Below are 21,404 nucleotides of genomic sequence, written 5' to 3'. Positions count from 1 at the left end.
GCAGGGAGGTTCTACTGCAGTTGTACAAGGCCTTGGTGAGACCACACCTAGAATATTGTGTGCAGTTTTGGTCCCCTAATCTGAGGAAAAACATTCTTGCCATAGAGGGAGTACAGAGAAGGTTCACCAGATTGATTCCTGGGATGGCAGGACTTTCATATGAAGAAAGACTGGATCGACTAGGCTTATACTCATGGGAATTTAGAAGATTGAGGGGGGATCTTATTGAAACGTATAAAATTCTAAAGGGATTGGACAGGCTAGATGCAGGAAGATTGTTTCCAATGTTGGGGAAGTCCAGAACGAGGGGTCACAGTTTAAGGATAAAGAGGAAGCTTTTTAGGACTGAGATGAGGAAAAACTTCTTCGCATGGAGAGTGGTGAATCTGTGGAATTCTCTGCCACAGGAAACAGTTGAGGCCGATTCATTGGCTGTATTTAAGAGGAAGTTAGATATGGCCCTTGTGGCTAAAGGGATCAGGGGGTATGGAGAGAAAGCAGGTACAGGGTTCTGAGTTGGATGATCAGCCATGATCATACTGAATGACGGTGCAGACTCGAAAGGCCGAATGGCCTACTCCTGCACCTATTTTCTATGTTTCTACTGAAGGGCAGTGCAGGTTCAGTCATTGAGTGCATTCAAAAAGGAAATCAGTGGATTTCTGTATTTTAACCAGATTGAAGGAAATCAGAATAGAGCAGGAAAATGGTATTTGAATAGAATGTTAGCCATAATCTTGTGACTGGCAGCTCAGAACCAAAGGACTGAATGGCCTTGACCCGCTTCTATTTCAAAATCAATAAACTGCAGATGCCAGAAGCTGGAATTCTAAACCAGAAACACAAACCCTGGGCAGGTCAGGTCCCATGTGTGGAAAGAGAATAGTTAATGTTTTGAAGGGTCTCAAACCAGAGTGGTTAACAATTTTTCCTTCCACAGAGGCTGTTCCCATCAATTTTGATTTTTGCTCCTGCTCATGTTTCTTATGTTAAACGTTAGCACAAATTTACTCATTCAACTGGGACTGTACATAGTTTACTCATTCCATCCCTTTCTTTCAAATAGGCTGTGTGTGGTGCAGAGGGACTCTCTCTGGCGTTCCGCCACATTGTTAGTTCACTGCTGTGGTATTGTTATCATCACACTAGTGAGGACCTGCTGCATGAAGTCATCGTCTGCGTAGGGTATTTTACCGTAAACCACCCTGACAATCAGGTGAGCAACAATCATTCTACCACAGGGCCTTGACTGAAACCGTTGCTATCCCTCCTTTAATGCCAGCTACTAATTTTTGTTTAGACTCCTAAAGATTGCCATGTTACAGTATTATATAGAGATTTGCCTCAAAGATGTATTTCTTTTCCAGTGATTTCTTCAAATGTTGTTTTAATGTTTTTTTTAATTTAGCACTGTGGTTTCAATTTCATATTCTTTATTATCCTCTTCATGTACATTTCAAATGAACAAGTTTGGGAATGAAAATTCTCAACTCTTATGAAAATTGCAAAAATGGAGTCCTTACTTCTCTGGAATCAACATATTCCCAGTGTTTACCAGGAAAAGAGGGGCTTATATTTACACAGTACTGTTAGTGACTTCTGAACATTCCAAACTGTTTTATTACAAAGCATTCTCCTTAACATAAGATGCAATTTAAAATATGTGTCCCTATTGTGCGTGTGTGTGTGATTGCACCCAGATTGAATGATGATGTTTGGTTATTGCTAATTGTTCCGGTGACTTGTGCAAGCTGATCACAATATGATCACCGATATTGATTCAGCCTCCCACCAATCTAGCAATTGTGATCTAATGCTTTCTGTTAAATTGTCTATGCACTGTATAAACAAATATTCTGAAACAAAAACAGACAGAACTAAAACTTACATCATGACCTATTGCCTGAAGTCATCATTTAGATTGTTTCAGTTTTATCTTGAACATTGAAATGTGAAGTAATTAAGGGAAACTTAAGGGGTACTTCTTCACTCAGAGGGTGATGAGAGTGTAGAATGAGCTGCCAGCAGAAATAGTAGATGCAGCTTACATTGCAACATTTAAAAGAGTGTTTGGATAAGAGTATTGAAGGGTATAGCACTGGCGCAAGTCAAGGGGGCAAGGCAGAATAGCAGTTTGGCATGGACTAGAGAGGAAGAAAGGCCAGTTTCTACCCTATATGATTTAGTTGTGATTTAAAAATAACAGGAAATGCCAAAACATGGTGTGATGAAAAGCCTGTTTCTGACCTGTGTGATTATGACTCCAAACTGATAGTACATCTTTTAAGTGCATGGTATTCTTTATTAAATATTAAGTTACAATGGCAGATGTTAAATAAGGAAAGATTGAAATCCTACGGTGTTGAGATTTCCTTCTTTTCTGTTTAAACCTGGTCCCTGTTTATCTTCGGCTCAAACTGAGAAGTTGGTTTCCTGCAAACCCTTGGCTTAACAAGATGTTCAAGGTGAAAAGGTCCAGTACCATTACAACCTTTTAAAAAATCTAGCACTGCAACTTTTAAAAAATACACACACAATTTTGTTTTGATACTTGCATAAGTTGTATAGAACATGAAAAGGGGAATAGCAGGTACTGTACTGCATTCAGCTTTTAAAAAATCAGTAATAGGCACAATTCAAGTGCAACACAGTACAAATCTGAACTTGCATTACATCTAATGCTGTTACAGAAAGTTCCAAAACATAGAATCTGACTTCCCAACAGCACAGTTGAACTGTTGTTACTGACTGAAATCAGTTTACTGCAGAATTGGAGGTAACAAGGATGAGGAGCAAACATTTACCTACTATGATGTAGTTGTATAATTTAATGAAGTATTCACAGTACATTGAATTTTAGACAGCATCTAAGGAGGGGAAAAACAATTGATACTTTGGGCAAGACCCTTCATCAGGACTGGAAAGGAAGGGGCATAAGCCAGGTGCTTCTTTATTACTGTAAATTTCCAGCATCTGCAGAATCTCTTGTGATTTTTAATAAAACCAGTTTGAACCTCCAAGATAATTTGAGGTAATGCCTTCTCCAGCCTGGTTGCCAGTAACTTGGAAAAGATCTTGGAATCTACATTCAACAGCGATATCGGTCTATAGAATGCACAGTCAGTAGGGTCTTTATCTTTTTTCAATATTAAAGAAATGGAAGCTCTATAAAAAGATTGTGGAAGTTTACCTAATCTAATTGCTTCTTCAAAAACCCTATATAACCAAGGAGAAATAGTAGAGGAAAAAAGCTTGAAAAATTCCGCTGTATACCCATCTGGACCTGGTGCTTTTCTGGAGTTCATTGAGGAAGTAACACCTTTAATTTCTGCATCCGTAATAGGACTTTCTAATATTAAATGTTCTTCAGATGATAATTTTGGAAAATTCAGTTTCCCTAAAAAATCAAGCATGGCATTAAGATCATGAGGAAATTCAGAGTGATACAGAGCAGTATAAAAATCTTGAAAAGAATTGTTTATCTCATCATGTTTAACTGTCAATTCACCATTCTGTTTACGGATCTTAATAATTTGACATTTAACCGAAGCATTCTTCAATTGGTTAGCTAACAATTTGCCTGATTTATCACTGTGTATATAAAATTCACTTCTGGTTTTCATTAATTGATTTTCAATCGAAGATGTAAGTAATAAACTGTATTCCATTTGAAGCTCAACTATTTGTTTATAAAGATAGTTTTATTAAAAATCGCTATTTTTTCAATATTAGGAGATTAATGAATATTGTTTATACTCCACGTAGCACCTCAGAATGTGTCATTTCATTAGATGCGGAGAAAGCATTTGATAGAGTTGAATGGCCATATTTATTTACTGTGCTTGAGAAGTTTAACTTTAGTCCGACATTTATATCCTGGATTAAATTGATATATCATACTCCAGTAGCCTCGGATTTTACTAACAACCAAAGATCTCCCTTTTCTCGTGTATTTCAGGGTACCAGGTAAGGTTGTCCCCTTAGTCCATTATTATTTGATATTGCCCTGGAACCTTTGGCAATTACTATTAGAGAATCACCTAACATTTTTGGCATTACTCGCGGGATGGATATACATAAGTTATCATTATATGCAGACGACTTGTTATTATACATTTCTGATCCTGAGAAATCCATTCCTGCAGTTATATCATTGTTGGCTCAGTTTAGTAATTTTTCCGGATATAAATTGAATCTTAATAAGAGTGCATTGTTCCCCCTAAATAGGCAGGTTCCAACTTACGGAAATTTACCTTTTAAATTAGTTAATGATTATTTTATATACTTAGGGATTAAAATCACAGAATCTCTTGTGTTTAGATAGAATTTTATGCATTTATTGGCTGAACCTGTGATATAAACTGCTTTATGTTTTAATTGTCTATGGTGAATTTTAGCAGAACTTTTCATTTTGAGGTATTATTGAGAGACTAGAAAAAATTATTATCTTGCAATATGTTGCAAAAGCAAGCACAGAGGAGTGTGGGTTTGTTTTGGTAGAAGTAAATTTAGAACAATGTATAAACATTTTTATTCACATACAAATGATAACATAAGAAAAAAACTTCCAGTATAGGAACTGAACTGAAAATCCCAAAACCTTTTAAGAACATTGGATGCTGAACTAGGTGAACTTCTGGATCTGGCTGGGTGAATTAATTAAAAGGGATAGAATGGATCTGTAACTACACAGCATTGTGTTAGAAATAATGTCAATTGTTTGAACTTTGTGTTCAACTTATTTCTTTAATAAAACTTTTACATGTTATGCTTTTGTCCAATCCAGTTTAAAGTTACAAGGAAGAAAAAGATAGTGTTTTGCCAATGATGGGCAGCTTTTAATTATTTCCAACTTGTTCAGGACAAACTTGCCATTTCCTGTTTTCTCTAAGTGTCCAATAGTGGCTTTTTTTTTACTCCTGATGAATGAAGAAATTCATGTACATTCAACATAGCAGACTGAGTCTGAATGCCAGTCCCAGTTTACATGGGTCAGTGGGCTTTGAAATCTGAAGGTTTAGTTCATTTCCCCTCGAGTAGTTTAAGTCATCCATTCAATCTCAACTCTTCATACTACTGTAACTAAGTATGAAGTAGACTGAAGTCAACAAGCCTGGAGATGGGGTGCGGACCCTTGATTGACTCCATTTCTCGCTAATCTCACCAATTAGATAGACACTTTTGCAGGAGAAACTTGTCCGGGAGATTTTTTAAAGTGGAAAGGCAGTTGCACTTGGGAAGCTACAGTCTCTCAATCCAGTGGTACGAACAAGCATCACAAACTGGAGTCTTCCTTGGTTGCAGTGGATGACCATGATGTGTTCAGTGTCTTGTCATGCCTTTTGCTGTCTATGGAGCATTGCAGATCTACCTTCCTGGACGTTGGATCACACTGTAGATCTCATCTGCCCAATCCGCTGGAGCAGACTTTGCATGCTAGGTCAGGCATGTCCCTATCTCACCAGGTTATGAGGCTGCAGGTTACCCTCTCCTGGTACAGCCAACCTGTTGAAGCAGTGTATCGAAATGTGGGCACTGTCAGATATGAACAGCAACTTGGAGCCCCAGGTGAGAGCAAAATTTCTGGTGGAGAACAAAGGTGAATGAGCTGCCCAGGAATGAACATGACAAGCCCTTTCACCAGAGATGCTACCCCTTGCTGGACACCCCATGATAGTACCTATTTAAATGATAAAATGCTTTTCAATGATAACATTCCAACCTAGGGCACTTTATGCAACCTTGCAGCATTTAGTGGAAGAAGCATACAAGCTTGATGTCAAATATCTGCAGCCAGAATCATTCCATCTGTATGACATTAACTCCAAAGACAGGTAGCATGTGTGGAAAGAAAAACAGTTATCTTTTCAGGTCATAACTGGAAAACATAGAAAACCAATTAGCTTTCACAAAAAGATGGGGTAAAGATTGGTAGAGCAAAGGAAATATCTCTGGAAGGGTAAGACCAAATCAGGTTATGCAGATTTGTCTGTGTTAAATTTTAGTAATAGCTGCCAGATAAATAGGGACCTATGTGGAGCAGATCCTGTGGGATGAATGAGCAGTATAATTCTAAGTATATCTCACATGATTTGACACCTTCAGAGCTGAAAGAAATAATGTTCTAAGAAAATTACCCCTGTTGGATTCTTCAAAAATAATGTATTCTCATGTTTATGTCCACTGCAAAGTCTCTTCGAAGGATGCCTACCCGAAAAAATTTAAATCTTTTCTTCAAGAGTTCAGTAGAACCCTCGCTCACTGGTCCACCTCTGTGATCTCTGATTCTTTAACTATGTCACCTATCACCTTCTAACTATCCTCCCTCCCCTCCCCCCCCACCTTTTTATTCTGGCACCTTCCCCCTTTCTTTCCATTCCGAATAAAGAGTCTCAGCCTGAAACGTTGACCGTTTATTCGTTTCCATTGATGCTATCTGATTTGCTGAGTTCCTCCAGCATTTTATGTGTGTTGCTTTATGTTACTTCATTGACAGTTTTTCCAGCCTAATAATATGTTATATCTGCCATGGATAAGTTATCTATTACAATTTCTTAAGCACCATGTTCCCCTTGACCTTTCAGGTAACAATCTAAATTCCCTGAGTTTTTGTTTGCTTTTTATTTTGCTTTCTTCAGTTAATTATCATCTGTGGTGATAATTCTCACCTCAGTTTCAGGGTAAAGAAAAAGTCAGAATATAAGATTCTTCATGGCAGAACATTTAGAATGCAGTCTGGCTTTTTCAGATATCTGTTCAGAAACAAGTTTGCAGACTTTGCCTGCTTTCCTGCTGCGTAGTTTTCCATCAGAGCATACCAACGAAGGAAGCAGAATCTGTGGATGTTTTTCTCAACAGTCACTCAATATTAATGATAATGTAAACACTAATAATAAACATTAATACTACTATTTTTTAAAGAAAGCTGATATATTCAGTGATTATATTTTTTAGGTAGTTGATACCAAATACTTTGGCAGTATTGCCAAATAATATGACAATATTATTCAACATTTGTAATGTTCACTTGTGTATAGAATTATGAAGTTTTTGCAGCAGTGGAAGAGACTATTTAGCTCATTTGTCTGTCCTAACTCTTTGTAGAACAACCAGTCATTTTAAATCCTCTATCCCCATAAACTTGCAAATCTGTTTCCCCTTTTCAAAGTTGAAATTTGACCAGCTTTCACCATAATTTATTCCAAATCATAATTACGTACTATGTAAAACTACATTTGCAATTGGGTTAGAGTTGGAAATAACTTCTTGCAATTTAAAAACAAAAATTGTTTGAATGAGGAATTGCAGAACCTATACAGTATTCCACAGGTGAAGCTTCATCTGCTGAGTTTTCAGTTTATTTCTCTGTGCTGTGTTTACTTTTCAGACTTTTGTTTTCTTCATCTCCTCTTGTGTATCCTCATAACTGTTATCACACATCTTTCTGATATTTGCCCTCAATTTTCTATTTTCTCTAGTTCAGATGAGAAAGCACCTGTAGGAAAGCTAAAACAAATAGTGTTTGATGAACTAATAGGATTTTTCTCCCAGAATGTGCAGACTGCTAGACTTTTCTTCCTCTGAACTTTAATATCACAATCATTTTTAAAACTCTACTTTATTCGTTTGATAGAATAAAGCACAGATGTACTGGGAATGGATTTAATTTTTTTTACTTTAAAGGGAAGTTTATCTTGGCAAATTGTAATCAACATAGAGTGAGCTGTGATTGAGTTTTGAACTGAAGAAAGTATAAGCCATTTCTTCTTAATTTTGTGAAACAGTATTTATTTTGAGAGTCATATTCAATCCAATTATCAGGAAGAGGCATTAATTAACCTGTGCAAATTTTCTGTATTAGGTATTGTCACTAGGCACATTAGGTAGCGATAAATACTGAACCACAGTCTTTTTCTGCACAAAACCTCACTCACTTGGCTTTCATTGGCTCCATATTTTGGTTTACCAATTTTCTTCCATCCAAAATCTCTTCTGTGATTTTGTCCCCCTTAACCCTGTAATTTCTTCCACCCTGCATCCCCGATCAAATACATCAATTACAACTCCAGCTCTTACAGCTCGGTATTACCTTCTTCATCTCAAATATTGGTGTCATTGTAGTCTGAAAGTCTCTCGCTAAATCTTACCATATTTTCAAAACACTCTTGATATCCAGCATGTTCCATAAGTGCTATTTAACTCTTTCCTGTTGAACTCTGGGATGAGATCCTGTTTAACTGTCACAATCTCTGGAATTACTGTTGTTTTAAAGGCCTTCATTGATGTTCAATGGATATCATCAACACAATTGCACAATGCTTTTTTAAACCATCCTCACCCTTCTACATTTTACCCAATCCTGTATCCCCCTTAGTCTATAAGCTGAGTTAGAATATTATTTCCATTTCACCTGCAATTTATTCTATTTGTTGATTAAAATGCAATTTTAACAAATTATTTATGATACAATGATATGGTCTTGGCTATCCAGAGCAATAATTCAAGGCAGAACTAAACAACCGGCTGAGGAACCCTTGACTTAAATCCAGCGTCTATGACCATTGCCTTGGGGTAGATAAACAAATCAAGAGGGATGAGACAGATGCAATCAATATGCTTCAACTCCTTTTCTTGGACTGTGTTCTGTCCCTCAGTCTTTGTCTCGGTGTTTTTGAATGGAGGATGCTGGTTAGACACTTTCCAATTATGTACCTTGATGTTCAAAGTTTTTAAAATATCATGGTTTCCGATGGGATTAATTAGTGGGCTGTTTAAACCAAATGGAAACATTGGAAAATAGAGAATTGTAATTTTAGTGAAACTAAATAGGGAACCCGGTGTTCCTGCCTCAGATTAGTATTAAGAATAATGGTGATCAGTGTAAGGGCAGATGAAAGGACCGGCTGAGCCAAATAACACTTGAAAGTTCGTTTTTGTTCCATATGTCTTAAAAATGTAATTACCCGTTAATTTATGTTGTCTTGGAAATTTCTGAGTTTGATTAATCGTATTAAAGTCACCGATTATCTGTTGTAGCATGGCTTATGATTTTGGTAGATTCAACATTTCTTTTTTCATTTCCTACTTACAACTTATTCTGAGCCTTTAATCTTCTAAAAAGCTTTTCAGAAATTATAGATTTGAAAGATCGTTTCTGAGAGCTATGTCAGAGTTGTGGACACAGCTCAGCACATCACAGAAACCAGCCTCCCCTCTGTGGACTTTGTCTACACTTCTTGTGTTGGTAAAACAGTCAGCATAGTCAAAGATCTCACCACCCCCAAATATTCTTTTTTGCCCCTCTCCCAACAAGCAAACAATACAAAATTCTGAAAGCCCATAACAATAGGCTCAAGGACTGCTCCACTCTCTCTACACCCATGACTGTTTGGCTAGCTACAGCTCAAATGCCATCTATAAATTTGCTAATAATACAACCATTGTTGGAAGAATCTCTGATGGTAAAAAGGAGTGAGATATAACAACTAATTGAATGGTGTCACAGCAACAACTTTACACTCACGTCAGTAAGACCAAAGAGCTGATTGTGGACTTCTGGAAGGGTAAGACGAGGGAACACAAACTAGTCCTCAAAGAGGGATCAGAAGTGTAGAGAGTGTGCAGTTTCACATTTCTGGGTGTCAATATCTCTGAGGATCTAACCTGGTCCCAACTTATCGATGCAGCTATAAAGAAAGCAAGACAGCAGCTATATTTCATTAGGAGTTTGAGGAGATTTGGTACGTCACCTAAAACACTCGCAGATTTCTACAGACGTACCATGGAAGGCATTCTGGCAGGCTGCATCACCAGCTGCTACGTGGGGGCTACTGCACAAGATCAAAGTGGCAGAGAGTTGTAAACTTAGTCAACTCTAAAATGGGCACTAGACTCCGTAGTATCCAAGACATCTTCAAGGAGCAGTGCCTCAAAAAGTTAGGATCCATCATTAAGGACCCCTATCACCCAGGACATGCCTTCTCCCTGTTATTACCATCAGGAGGGAAGTACAGAAGCCTGAAGGCACACACTCGGTGATTCAGGAACAGCTTCTTCCCCTCTGCCATCTGATTTCTAAATCGATATTGAAACCATAAGCACACCTCACTACTTTTTTATTTCTGTTTTTGCACAACTAATTTTACTTATTGTAATTCACAGATTTTTATTCTATATTATCATGTGTTCCATTGTATTGCTACCACAAAGTTAACAAATCTCATGACATTTGCAAGTGATATTAAACATGATTCTGATTTCTACCCTGCTGTTATTTTATCATACTAGGGACCCAGGCAATAATCTTATAACAGAAGATTATTGCCTGGGTCCCTAGTATGATAAAATGGACTCTTGACCTCAGAAACTATCTTGTTGTAACCTTGCACCTTGACCTTGCACTTTATTCTGTACTCTGCTATTGTTTCACGTGTACTACCTCAATGCATTGTTGTAATTGATCTGTATAGATAGTATACAAGATAAATTTTTCACTGTACCTCTGGACATTCGACAAAACAAACCAATTGACCGAATTTAAGAAATTTAGTCATCACACATAGGTGTCTGGCTCTAGAAATAATGTGATCTTTAGATAAGAAACTTAACAATGGTTCTCATCCTGGATCATGAAGCAACAATCTGTATTGGGAGTGACAGACTTTTGTTTGCTACAGTTCAGTGGTTATTGCTTATGCCTCTTGTCTGAGGTTGTTGAATTCACTGCCATTCCAGTGACTTGAGCGCAAGAATCATCTCCTAATGTTTCACTGCAGTAGAGAGAAAGTCCTGTACTTTTGATGGTGCAGTTCTTTGGGTAGGGTGTCAAACTGAGGCTCTGTCTATTTGCACAGAGGGATGTTAAAACTCTCATGTAACTATTTCAAATAAAATTAATTCCTGTGTCCTGAGCAACCTCCATAAACATCTTTTAAAAAATCATATTACCTTGTCATTTTCATATTGTTTTTGCTTTTATTTTGGCTGCAATATTTCCTACATCAAAAAAGTACTACTTAAGGCACTATGTTTTGTAAAGTTATCAAAGATATTTGCTTATCTTTATTTCCATCTATCATTGAATATTGACTAAAGAGTGGGTTCAGTTGGGATGTTTACAATAATCATTAATATTAAAATGGCCAAGTGAAGACAAGTGTGAGTATAAACTAAGACGTTAGATCCTTGGAACCATAACCCAGTATGAACTAGTGGTTTTGGTGAGAGTATTGAAAGTTAGTAAAATTTATCATAATTCTCCATCAAGCACAGATCAAAGACCAAGCCTAGTACTGTTTCTTCAGACAAATCATGCACCATTAGGCAGTATATTGATCCCCTTGGGGATCAGGGCCCTGTCTTCAAGCAATATTGGAAAAAAATTTCTATCCAGTAGGTAACGAAGATTGTTCCCATGCCCTGACACCCCCACATACCCCAATCTGCCTCTTCCTCTATACAGTTCCAGCAAGTGAAACTGGGTAAAATTAAAGCAAAAAGCCAGTTGCCTATTTCAGAGCTTTCTAAATGCAATATCAAAATAGACCATTAAGCTGTTTAATGAGGAATTTCCTTAGGCTTTGAGTGTTATAGGTGCATCAGCCAAGAAGCATTTTTAAAAAAATAAAAGGAGCTCATACGTTATTGTTACTTCAGAAGTAATTAATAATTTAACAGGCCATTGAGATGCTCACAACAACCATCTGAGCATGATAATGTCTCGGAGCTGCTGAGTTAAGGACAATACAATTTGGTGGAATTGTGGGAGAACTGTAGGTGAAGTGGCTTTAAAGCTATTTGATGCTTGCTGTACCTCACATTCTAACCACTTCTGAAAAATAATAGGTAGTTAAAAAGTACAGCAAGTACTCTTTAATTTGCCAGCCAAGTATTTTATATTGTCTTTTAACCATTGCTCGCTTTCATTTCTGACTTCTGTTATTAGTGCTTTCATTTTAAACAGACGTTTTCCATAGAGTGCCTTATCCACCCACTTTTATCGTCCCACTGTCAGGAAGGTCCTTATATCCATATAATTTTACATAATTATGTGAGAAATCATAAAATTGTTGCTTGCTCTCTACACCATAGTATGAAATTAGTGTATTAATATGGATATAGACTCAGTGGCCACTTTGTTAGATACAGGAGTAGAACCTGGTGTGATCTTCTGATACTGCATTCAAGCACTTCAGGGTTCAACATGTTCCATATTCAGAGATGCTTTTCTGCACACTACTGTTGTAACATGTGGTTGTTGGAGTTACTGTCACCTTCCTGTCAGTTTGAAACTGTCTGCCCATTGTCCTCTGATCTGTCTCATTAACAAGACATTTTTACCACAGAACTGTCACTCACTGGATGTTTTTTGTTTTTTGCACCATTTTTAAGTAAACTCTAGTAAGTCAAGCCAAGTTTATTGTCATTTCGACCATAAACTGCTGGTACAGTACACAGTAAAAACGAAACAATGTTCCTCCAGGACCCTGGTGCTACATGAAACAACACAAAACTACACTAGACTATGTGAGACAGCACAAGGCTACACTAGACTACATAAAACAATATAAAAACTGCACTAGACTACAGACCTGCATGGGACTACATAAAGAGCACAAAACAGTGCAGGGCAGTACAATAATTAATAAACAAGACAATAGGCACAGTAGAGGACAAATTACAATATAATAATAAATGATGTAGATGTCAGTCTAGACTCTGAGTATTGCGGAGTCTGATGGCTTGGGGGAAGAAACTGCTTTGTGTGGAAATCCCAGGAGATCAGCAGTTTCTGAGATAATCAAACCACCCTGTCTGGCACCAACAATCATTCCACAGTCAAAGTCATATGACTTCCCTATTCTGATGTTTGGTCTGAACAACTGAACCTCTTGACCACGCCTGCATGCTTTTATGCATTGAGTTGCTGCCACATGATTGGCTGACTAGATATTTGCATTAATGAGCTGCTGTAACTGTATACCTAATAAAGTGGCCACCTAGTGTATACTGTCCTGTGATTTCTGTTACTCTATTGATCACAGCACAGTGTACTTTTTGGTGTGGCAGCTATATCTTTGGAGATGTTGAACAATGGAAAACAGTCTGCTTGATGGTAGCTATAAACGAGCATACTGTACAAAATTGCAAGTAGAATCTTTAATTACACAGCACAGAGACAAAATAGCGCATTTGCTTTGGACATCATTGCAGCAGTTTTTATGGTCATTCACTAATCAGTGGATTGTATTTTGATTTGTAGCAAAACTGCAATGAGTATAAGGCAGGATGTTATCTCTGGAGATGTGGAACATGGTGATCTGGTTTCTTCCTTGGGGAAAAAATAAAAGTGCCACCAAGAACAAATGTAAATCTCTCAAGCTGGGACACTTGCTAAGAACTCTGTTACTTTTTGGCATCCTGAATGTTAAATGTCATGAATGTTTTTGTAGCAGCTGACCTTTTACCTTTATTTATGGAGTGTGACTGACATTGAAAGACCAAACTTATTGTTCATCTGTACTTATTGTAAGAAAATAATGAGCCTTATTTGAAGTCTTAAGTTGTCTTTGCACTCACTGTTGTTACAGAATTCCAATATTTCGGCCTGGCTCTTGGTAAATAGCATAATTATTTGTGGTTTGTGAGTTATTTCTGTTCTTGCCTTTCTCAGTGGTAAGAGAACTGCTAGGCTAAGGGGTGAAGTAATTTTAATCTTGCTGTGCTGCTACAGTCCTCACTTTATTCCTTGTGGCCTAGAGTATACTTTCTTTAATTCCCTCTGTTATATTGCAAATACATGTTTAAGGCTCATTGCCACCCTCTCATGGGTCATAAATATCAGTCTTGTCAACTGTGTCCATGACCCTAGTATTAGTTTTACTTGTAAAAATCTCAAGTATTTATTCTGAAGCTACTAAGTCGCCTGATTCTGTAGATTAATTTGACATCAGGCTGTCATTTTTTAAATTGCAGCTTTAGTTCTTTTGAGAAAAAGTAATTTTAGTTCAATTCTGAATAAGATTTCTTTTTAGCATTGTTGTATGTTTTATTTTGCATCTCTGAGAGGATTTTGTCAAAAACTATACCATTATTAATATCAGCTAAGTCACTGGATGGTGTTGTCTTAATGTCTCAAAGAGAGAGATTTTGACAACCTTGAGCCTAGGTAGCCAAAGCTGTGACTGCCAATGTTCAGGTGAAGAGAGAGGTTAAAGCACTGGACACTAAGTCAGAGATGTAGGGAGTTCTGTGGTGGGTAGTCAGGGTTCCTAAGCAAGATCATGAAAGAAGTTGACTGCAAGATAAAAATTTAAGAATGAGGCAAGGGAGTCTGACTGCACAGGTAGATGGAGAGCACTGTCAAAGGGGACCTGATATATTAGGAATAAAGGCCATAGTTGTTTGGATATGGATGTGTTTCAGAGATAATGGTGACCTGGAGGAGTGTTTCAACAGCAAATGAGCTGAGACAAGCAATGTTATATAGGTGGCGCCAAGCAGTTTTGGAAAAGGAGAGGATCTATAATAGGAAATTCAACTATGGTTTAGAGGATATTGTTACTGAAAGTAATCAGATTCACCCTGAAACATTAACCTACCCTAGTCAGATTAAATCATTCGACATCCAGATTTTGATAAGCCATAATCAGTGCGGAACCACAACAGAAAGTTAAAGGTGGGGGAGCATTAAAATAACAGTGGACGTTGTCTAATGATTCTCGACTGTGAACCATCTTCCACAAGTTGAACTTCCCGCAGAAATTTGTCATGATTTAACATACAAATTCCTCATTAAATGAAAGGGTTGGACCCTAACAAATGGATCTGTCAGAGAGATCAGTGTCAAATAAAGCTGCATCATGCACCAATACCCAAGCATTTTTTCTTGCCATAATATTCCACCTCACCTCCAACAAGCTATTAATGGAAGTGGAGCTAATCAACAGAATTGATAGTTATCTGTCACTGTAGATGGAGCTACACTCCAGAACCAAGGTCACCTGAGTCTAAGCAGTTAGTGGCAGTATGCAGAAGAATTTTTCACTTGTGTGTACCCAGGTGCTGAGCTCCAAGCCACTGTCAAGTCCTTCACTGCAATAGGATGGACTTTACGCTCAAGATTCATAAGTTGAAGCTGCCTACTACACTACACTACACTACACTGTCTTCCAATGGAAAAAAGGGGATTATAGAAGACTTGGGCCTCTTCCCATACCTTGGGAGCCACCTCTCATCAAAGGTAGACATTTGATGATGAGATTCACCACCAAATTCATTGCACCAGTAATCAATTATTGAGAATCAAGGCCTCAGGCAATGCACAAAACTCATGGTCTGTTGGTGATCTTGATTCTTGCACTCAAGACACTGGAAAGATAGACTTTTCTCAAAATTAAACCAAGGCCAGTGTTTTCTCCCAAGCTAACATCCCTAACAGGGTATCTCTGATTGCACCTAGTCAACTCAATTAGACAGATTTGCAAACCACACTCTCTTTTCCAAGCTCTGTAATGAAAAGAAATTACCAGGCAAACAGAGGAACAAGATCAAAGCTTCCTTGAAAACTTGCAGCATCCCCACTGACCCTTAAGGATCTAGGGCCCATGACCGCTCAAGAGTAGAGGAGCATTCATACTAATGCTTCAAGAGCACACAGAGAATAAAAAGATTTAGAAAGAAAGAACACACAGAGGACCTGTGTAAATGACCAGGGGACCACAATGTCTCACAAACTATCCATCATCTAGCCCATCAAGCACCTACTTCATCTATGAAAAAGTCTGTGGTTTTCACATTAAATTCATCAGCCACCTCAGGACTCACAAAGCCATAGTGGAAGCAAGACATCTTCAGCCCACAAGGGTCTGCCTAAGAAGAACGGTTATTGACTAAGGGTTTGTGTATGAATCAATAAATGCCTCCAGATGTAATGTTAATCTGGAGACTTTGCCTTTCACTGGATACGTTTGGGCAATACATTTGCAATTAAAACCTACTAAGGATAATCCTTCTGAGCTAGGAAGCAGAGAGGAAACAGGAAAATGATGCATCAGTGGCCCCAAAGAATGAAGCGACAACAACAATGTCAGAAAATGTCACTTCATTGTAAGGTCGGAGTGGAAACCAAATTTGAAAGGTTTAAATAGAAGCTCTGGGCAAGGATTTGGTAGGTGATAAGTTTTTTAAAAAGTTGAAGAGTAAAGAAACATTAAAGATACTTTAGTGAACTGCCTGATGTATGGACATCAGGTATTGATCACATTGCTGACTTCTCATCGAGTACTGCATCACAGAGAAACTAGTATTTCTGTGTAATATGTGAGTGAATGGAACAGATTTTTTTCTTTCCAGGACTATCATAATTGTTAAAATATTTTGAATAATGACATTTACAATCCACATAATGTAACTGAAGAGCCCAAGATTTGTATTGAAATTTTTCTTTCTATCAAATTCTGAGTGCAACTGGAATGGATTTGTTGTAAGGTAGCAGAACCTGAAATCTCTCAGTAGTTGAGGGATTATGATGTCTTTGTTGTACTGCTTAATTAGCTTGTAAGCAAGCTTCCCTGAGCTGGCATTTGGTTGCAGTCTGCCACAGTTGGTTAACTTTCAGCTAAGTGAAAGAGGTCCCATAGTGCTACGTATGGCCTCAGAAGGGAAAACTTTATAATAAGAGTAATGTTCCTTATCACACTTGTATTCTTCAGCAGTTTAAGGGCAGCTTACAGTTCCTAATTAAATTCTTGTGGCCTTAATTAAAGAATCTATTTAGGTTTTATGATTGTTTGCTAAACTTCCCACTCTGCACTGATTTAATTATTTTGATGAATGTAATTAGTATGCAACAGAAATTGTTCATTTCATTTGCATATTATATTGGATAATTGGATGAAGCTGAAATGATTAAATTACAGGACTGACAGATGAATCCACTTTTGTTCGTGGCTGGAATCACGTTTGTAAGAATGACCACGGTGGGAATTGGTGTTCTTTGCATATTCATGAAGTTAAAAAATGCGGATAGTTAATTTGTAAAAGTGTTGAAGCATACTTACTGCACAGCCCTTGATCTCAGCTGGCAACCAAGAACATATCCCTGCTGTATTAAACAATAGTGTGGTCACCTCATTTTTCAAATTGACAACTGATGAGTATAGCACATCGATCAAAGCAATGATGAACCAAAATAATGTAAGAAAAAGTGTTGTAGATGGTTGTTATTTGCATTTTCTAGTGAAAAACCAAGCCCTAGATTCCTACACAAAAGAGTATCAATCTCTGATAGGATCATTTGATCTTATTAAGGGCAGCAAGTTGCAACAATGCAGTTACTAGCAATCTTCAGCTTGTAAAACAAAATGTTCATTGGAGTTCCCTACAATTCTGTTCCAGAGGTACTTGCGCTGAGCTCAACTGTAATATCCCATGGTGCTCACTTCAACGGTTTACATGGGAAGCCATACTTTACTGAAATATTAGATAGCTACTGAAACCATGACACTCTCCAAATACCTGCTGGCTTTCCAATCACAGAAAAGTGTAAAACAAGCTTAGAAAACACCTAAACAGTTGAGAGTCCACTTTTAGGTTGTGAATGGATTATTATCAACTTAAAGCCATCAATATAAAGTATACAGTTGTACAACAATGGCAAATAACCTAAATCAATACAGTTTTGAATTCTGAATTGTAAAGCGACTAATTCCAAAAAACAATGATGGTGCTTATAGTCAGGTTCAATTACATCAGATTGAGCCATGTTCTACAGAGTGTTTTCTTTGACTTTGTCTATAGACAATTGCTCATTGGATCACCCTAAATCAAGCACAATGCTGGATGAAGGGAAGGCGATTGTTGATTGTCTTTTGTATTCCAAACCATTTGGTCTTCTCTACTCAAATAGCACCTCTTCCTTTAATTTTATATCTGATCCCTAATTTTCCAGAGATTTCACTTCTACAGCTTCATTACCTTTGTCATAACCTTTGCTTTTTGCCTCCCCTGCACTTCAGTACCATAATACATCCTATAACACTTTTAATTTGTTTAATTCTTATTATAATTTACTTTTATTGATTCATCCTTTCTGTCTCTATTTTATGTCTTTCCCCTCTCCCCTTGGTAATTTCTTTTAAAATGTTTTGTCATCTTTTGTGAACTTTGTCAAGAATGAAAAATTAGTCCAAAGGATTAACTGATGCTGATTGGTTCCGATGATGTTTGATTTTCTGCCATGACCCAAAATTTGCAGTTTAAATTAATATTATAATTTGGACATTAGTTTCCTTAAGGTGATATGAATATAAACTCAGGAGCAGGCCTTCATTTACCAGCCAGTGAAATGATGAATAATTTGTGACATAACTGTACACCTATCTTTGCCCCAGCAAAAATCTACCAAACTCAGATTAAAAATTAACTTCAGACCATTGCTGTTAGCTGAGGAAAGTTCCCAACTTCTGCAATGTATAACTATCCTCTAATTTCACTCATGAAAGACTTGGCCCTGATTTTCAGAGTATACCCAGTCTAAAAAAGAAAAAATATGTGGAACAACCTTGAGCTAATCCACCTTCTCCTTTTTTGTTGTTTTAAAGAACCCATGTGAGGAGACACCACTAAATCTGAGAAACAATTCTGAGGTGGTTGTCAAGTTTGATTCATATAGGAAAGTATTTTGTGGAAAGGATACAATGAGAAAGTGAGGTTTATATCTATGATCAGATTAATTTGGATAAATACACTGTACAATAATTCTGGAGAATCAGATAAATAGGCATAGAATGAAGCTCTAAATCTGCTACTTCATAGATTGGTACAACAGAGATCTGTATCTTTTGCTTCCCACTAGCTATCGTTTGTTTCTCTGGTGTATAACTCTCTATTAGAAGAACATTCTATAAGAAATTATTGGCAAATTGTGCTTGATGTGATCTGCTAATCTTTCTTGTACTGTACTCGTCGACACTAACCTCATACAATGAATGGGTTTGATTGTTCTTGGCCTCTCAATCACCTTAAAAAAAACTATTTTAAAAATAGCAGCCATATACTTTAAAATAATCTTAATTTAAAACCCCAGTGAATACTGCAGCTATTGTTATGCCAGCCCTCTTTCATATGAAGCGGAGGGACAGGTACCCCTATAATCAGTGGTGAGTCCACAGGTGGAGCAGGAAGTTGAATATCCCAGCACCTACCCTTCAGTTTGTCTAAGATTTCTGTAGTATATTTCAACATGCACAGGTATGAGACACTAAACAATGAACAGATGATGAATAGTTCATGGAACAGTTTCTTTCCCTCTGCCATTGGATCTCTGAATGGTTCACGAATATTACTTCGCTATTCCTTGTTTGCGTTATTTATTATTGTAACTTGTAGTAACCATGCACTGTACTGCTGCTGCAAAACAACAAATTTCATGACATGTGCCAGTGGTAATAAACCTGATTCTGATTCTGTTTCCTTGTGGAACTAAAGTCGGGAATAGACCCAGTTGTGCCCATTAAAGTAAATTAGCGAAAAATTGGAAATACACCGAGCAGCATTTGTGAAGATATGGTAGATTGAGGCAAGTTAGGCATATATTATTTTATTAGACCTGAAATCAAAACAATAACTACTTGAGCAATGTTAGAGGAAAAGAAGAGAGATAAGGAAACATTAGCTTGCAGAAAAGCACCACTCTGGTGATGGAGAAAGAGTTTACATGTAACTGTTTGAAAATTTCCATCTTAAACCTACCTTTTGATAGAGAAGAATTTGGTGGAAGTATTAAGCACACTCTTCAGTTGAAGAGAATCTGAAGGTATCTGATTCAACTCAAAAGATGCATTCAATACTTAAGTTTTGGAGCTTTGTAAATTTGCTTAGATTATTATCTTTAAATATGGTTTTCTTAAATAATTTGCCATCCAGCAGCTCTTTGAGTAGTTGCAGCTTTATTTATTGGTGATATCTCAGATTGTTCTTCCAAATAACCTGTAGAAATTGACTATAATTTCTATTATAGTAGCGTAGCAGTTAGTGTAACACTATTACTGTGCCAGTAACCCAGGTTCAATTCCGCTACTGTATGTAAGGAGTTTTTATGTTTTCCCTCTGAGTGACCACATCCGTTTCCTCTGAGTGCTTCCTACATTCCAAAGGCGTCCAGGTTAGTAGGTTAGTCGGTCAGATGAGTGTTTTTAGATGGTGCAGGCTCATTGGGCCAGAGGAGCCCAAATGCTGTTTCTCTGAATAAAAATACATAAATCTTGTACTGATATAAAATGTAGTTTCTGTACAAAGAAAATGCCACAATCTTATCTGATTTCATACTTGTGTTTTTTTTACTGATTTTGCTCATTAATTTGTACCCAGCTATGGCTTTGTTGTTACATATTCTCATCTACATCAGGAAGTCAGATTACCAAAATGAAATTGGCAATATATGGCAACATTTTGCAGACATCTCACAAAACTACTAGATATACAACTTGTGAACTGTTATCGCTGCAATCTGCAGCTGTAATTCCCTTAAGAAATGCACTTATTTGCAGGTATAGATTTAATTTGCATTAATACACAAGCCTTGGCAACTACCCTATTGCCTTACTTGTAGATGTGCTGCATTGTCAAAGGTGCCATTTTTAGATGAGATGTTAAGCAGAAGTTTTGCCATTAATATATGGTAGTTTATAGAAGTTTGTACATGAATTGTCTGCTACATTTCCCATAATGACTAATCTGCTGTAATACTGTATTGGGTTAAAAAGCACTTGAAGATGTCATAAAAAGGATTTGAGAGATGCCATATAAATGCCATGGACAGTATTTCTTTCATCTCCTTCCCTTACCCAGTAAAGGGGTTTTATCTTGGCAGTTACACACAGGAGAAAACTTTTCCAAGTTTCAAAAGGTTTCACAAGGATCACGATTGGAAGTTCTGGAACAGCCTTTGCATCTCAGAGCTAATGTAAGCACTGGCGGAACTATAAAGCAATGTTGAATTGACCTGAGAGCAAGAAAAAGGCCCATTATGTGACATTTTCTGCTGATTCAGTGCCTCTGCCTTGGGTTCTGTTTATGTATGTACAGGAGGAAATAATGCAGATCTTCTATCTTTAAAGCAAAGCTATCCACTACAAGTATGAAAAATCCTTCCCATTTGACATTAACCCCTGATGTACTTAGTCTTCAAAGAAATTTTGAGCATTATATCTTACATTTGCCATCTGCTTGAGCTTGGGGGGGGGGGGAATCTTTGAATGCTGAGGCAGCGTTAAAAGTGCAAAAATAAAATTTAATTATTTTAGGAATATCTTCTGTTCATTTTATCTGATGATGTTAGTACTCTATATTAGTTATCAATTTTTCCAAGTGAGTTTTGAGCAAAGAGTGAATTAAAAATGAAC

At 37.2% G+C, this 21,404-nt stretch overlaps 1 protein-coding gene across 2 annotated transcripts in view; it reads left to right on the top strand.

Moving 5' to 3' along the window:
• The window catches only part of scaper (S-phase cyclin A-associated protein in the ER), a 325,667-nt gene that overhangs the window by 285,780 nt on the left and 18,483 nt on the right, over nucleotides 1-21,404 (top strand). For both annotated transcript variants that reach the window (XM_059946644.1, XM_059946645.1), the window contains one exon: nucleotides 1,067-1,216. In XM_059946644.1, coding sequence (XP_059802627.1) covers nucleotides 1,067-1,216 — 150 coding nt within the window. The remainder of the gene's footprint in view (nucleotides 1-1,066; nucleotides 1,217-21,404) is intronic.

Source organism: Hypanus sabinus, chromosome 21 (genome assembly GCF_030144855.1).
Source record: "Hypanus sabinus isolate sHypSab1 chromosome 21, sHypSab1.hap1, whole genome shotgun sequence".
Taxonomy (NCBI): domain Eukaryota; kingdom Metazoa; phylum Chordata; class Chondrichthyes; order Myliobatiformes; family Dasyatidae; genus Hypanus; species Hypanus sabinus.
The sequence above is the reverse complement of the archived record's forward strand: the minus strand, read 5'-3'. Positions and strand labels throughout refer to the sequence as shown.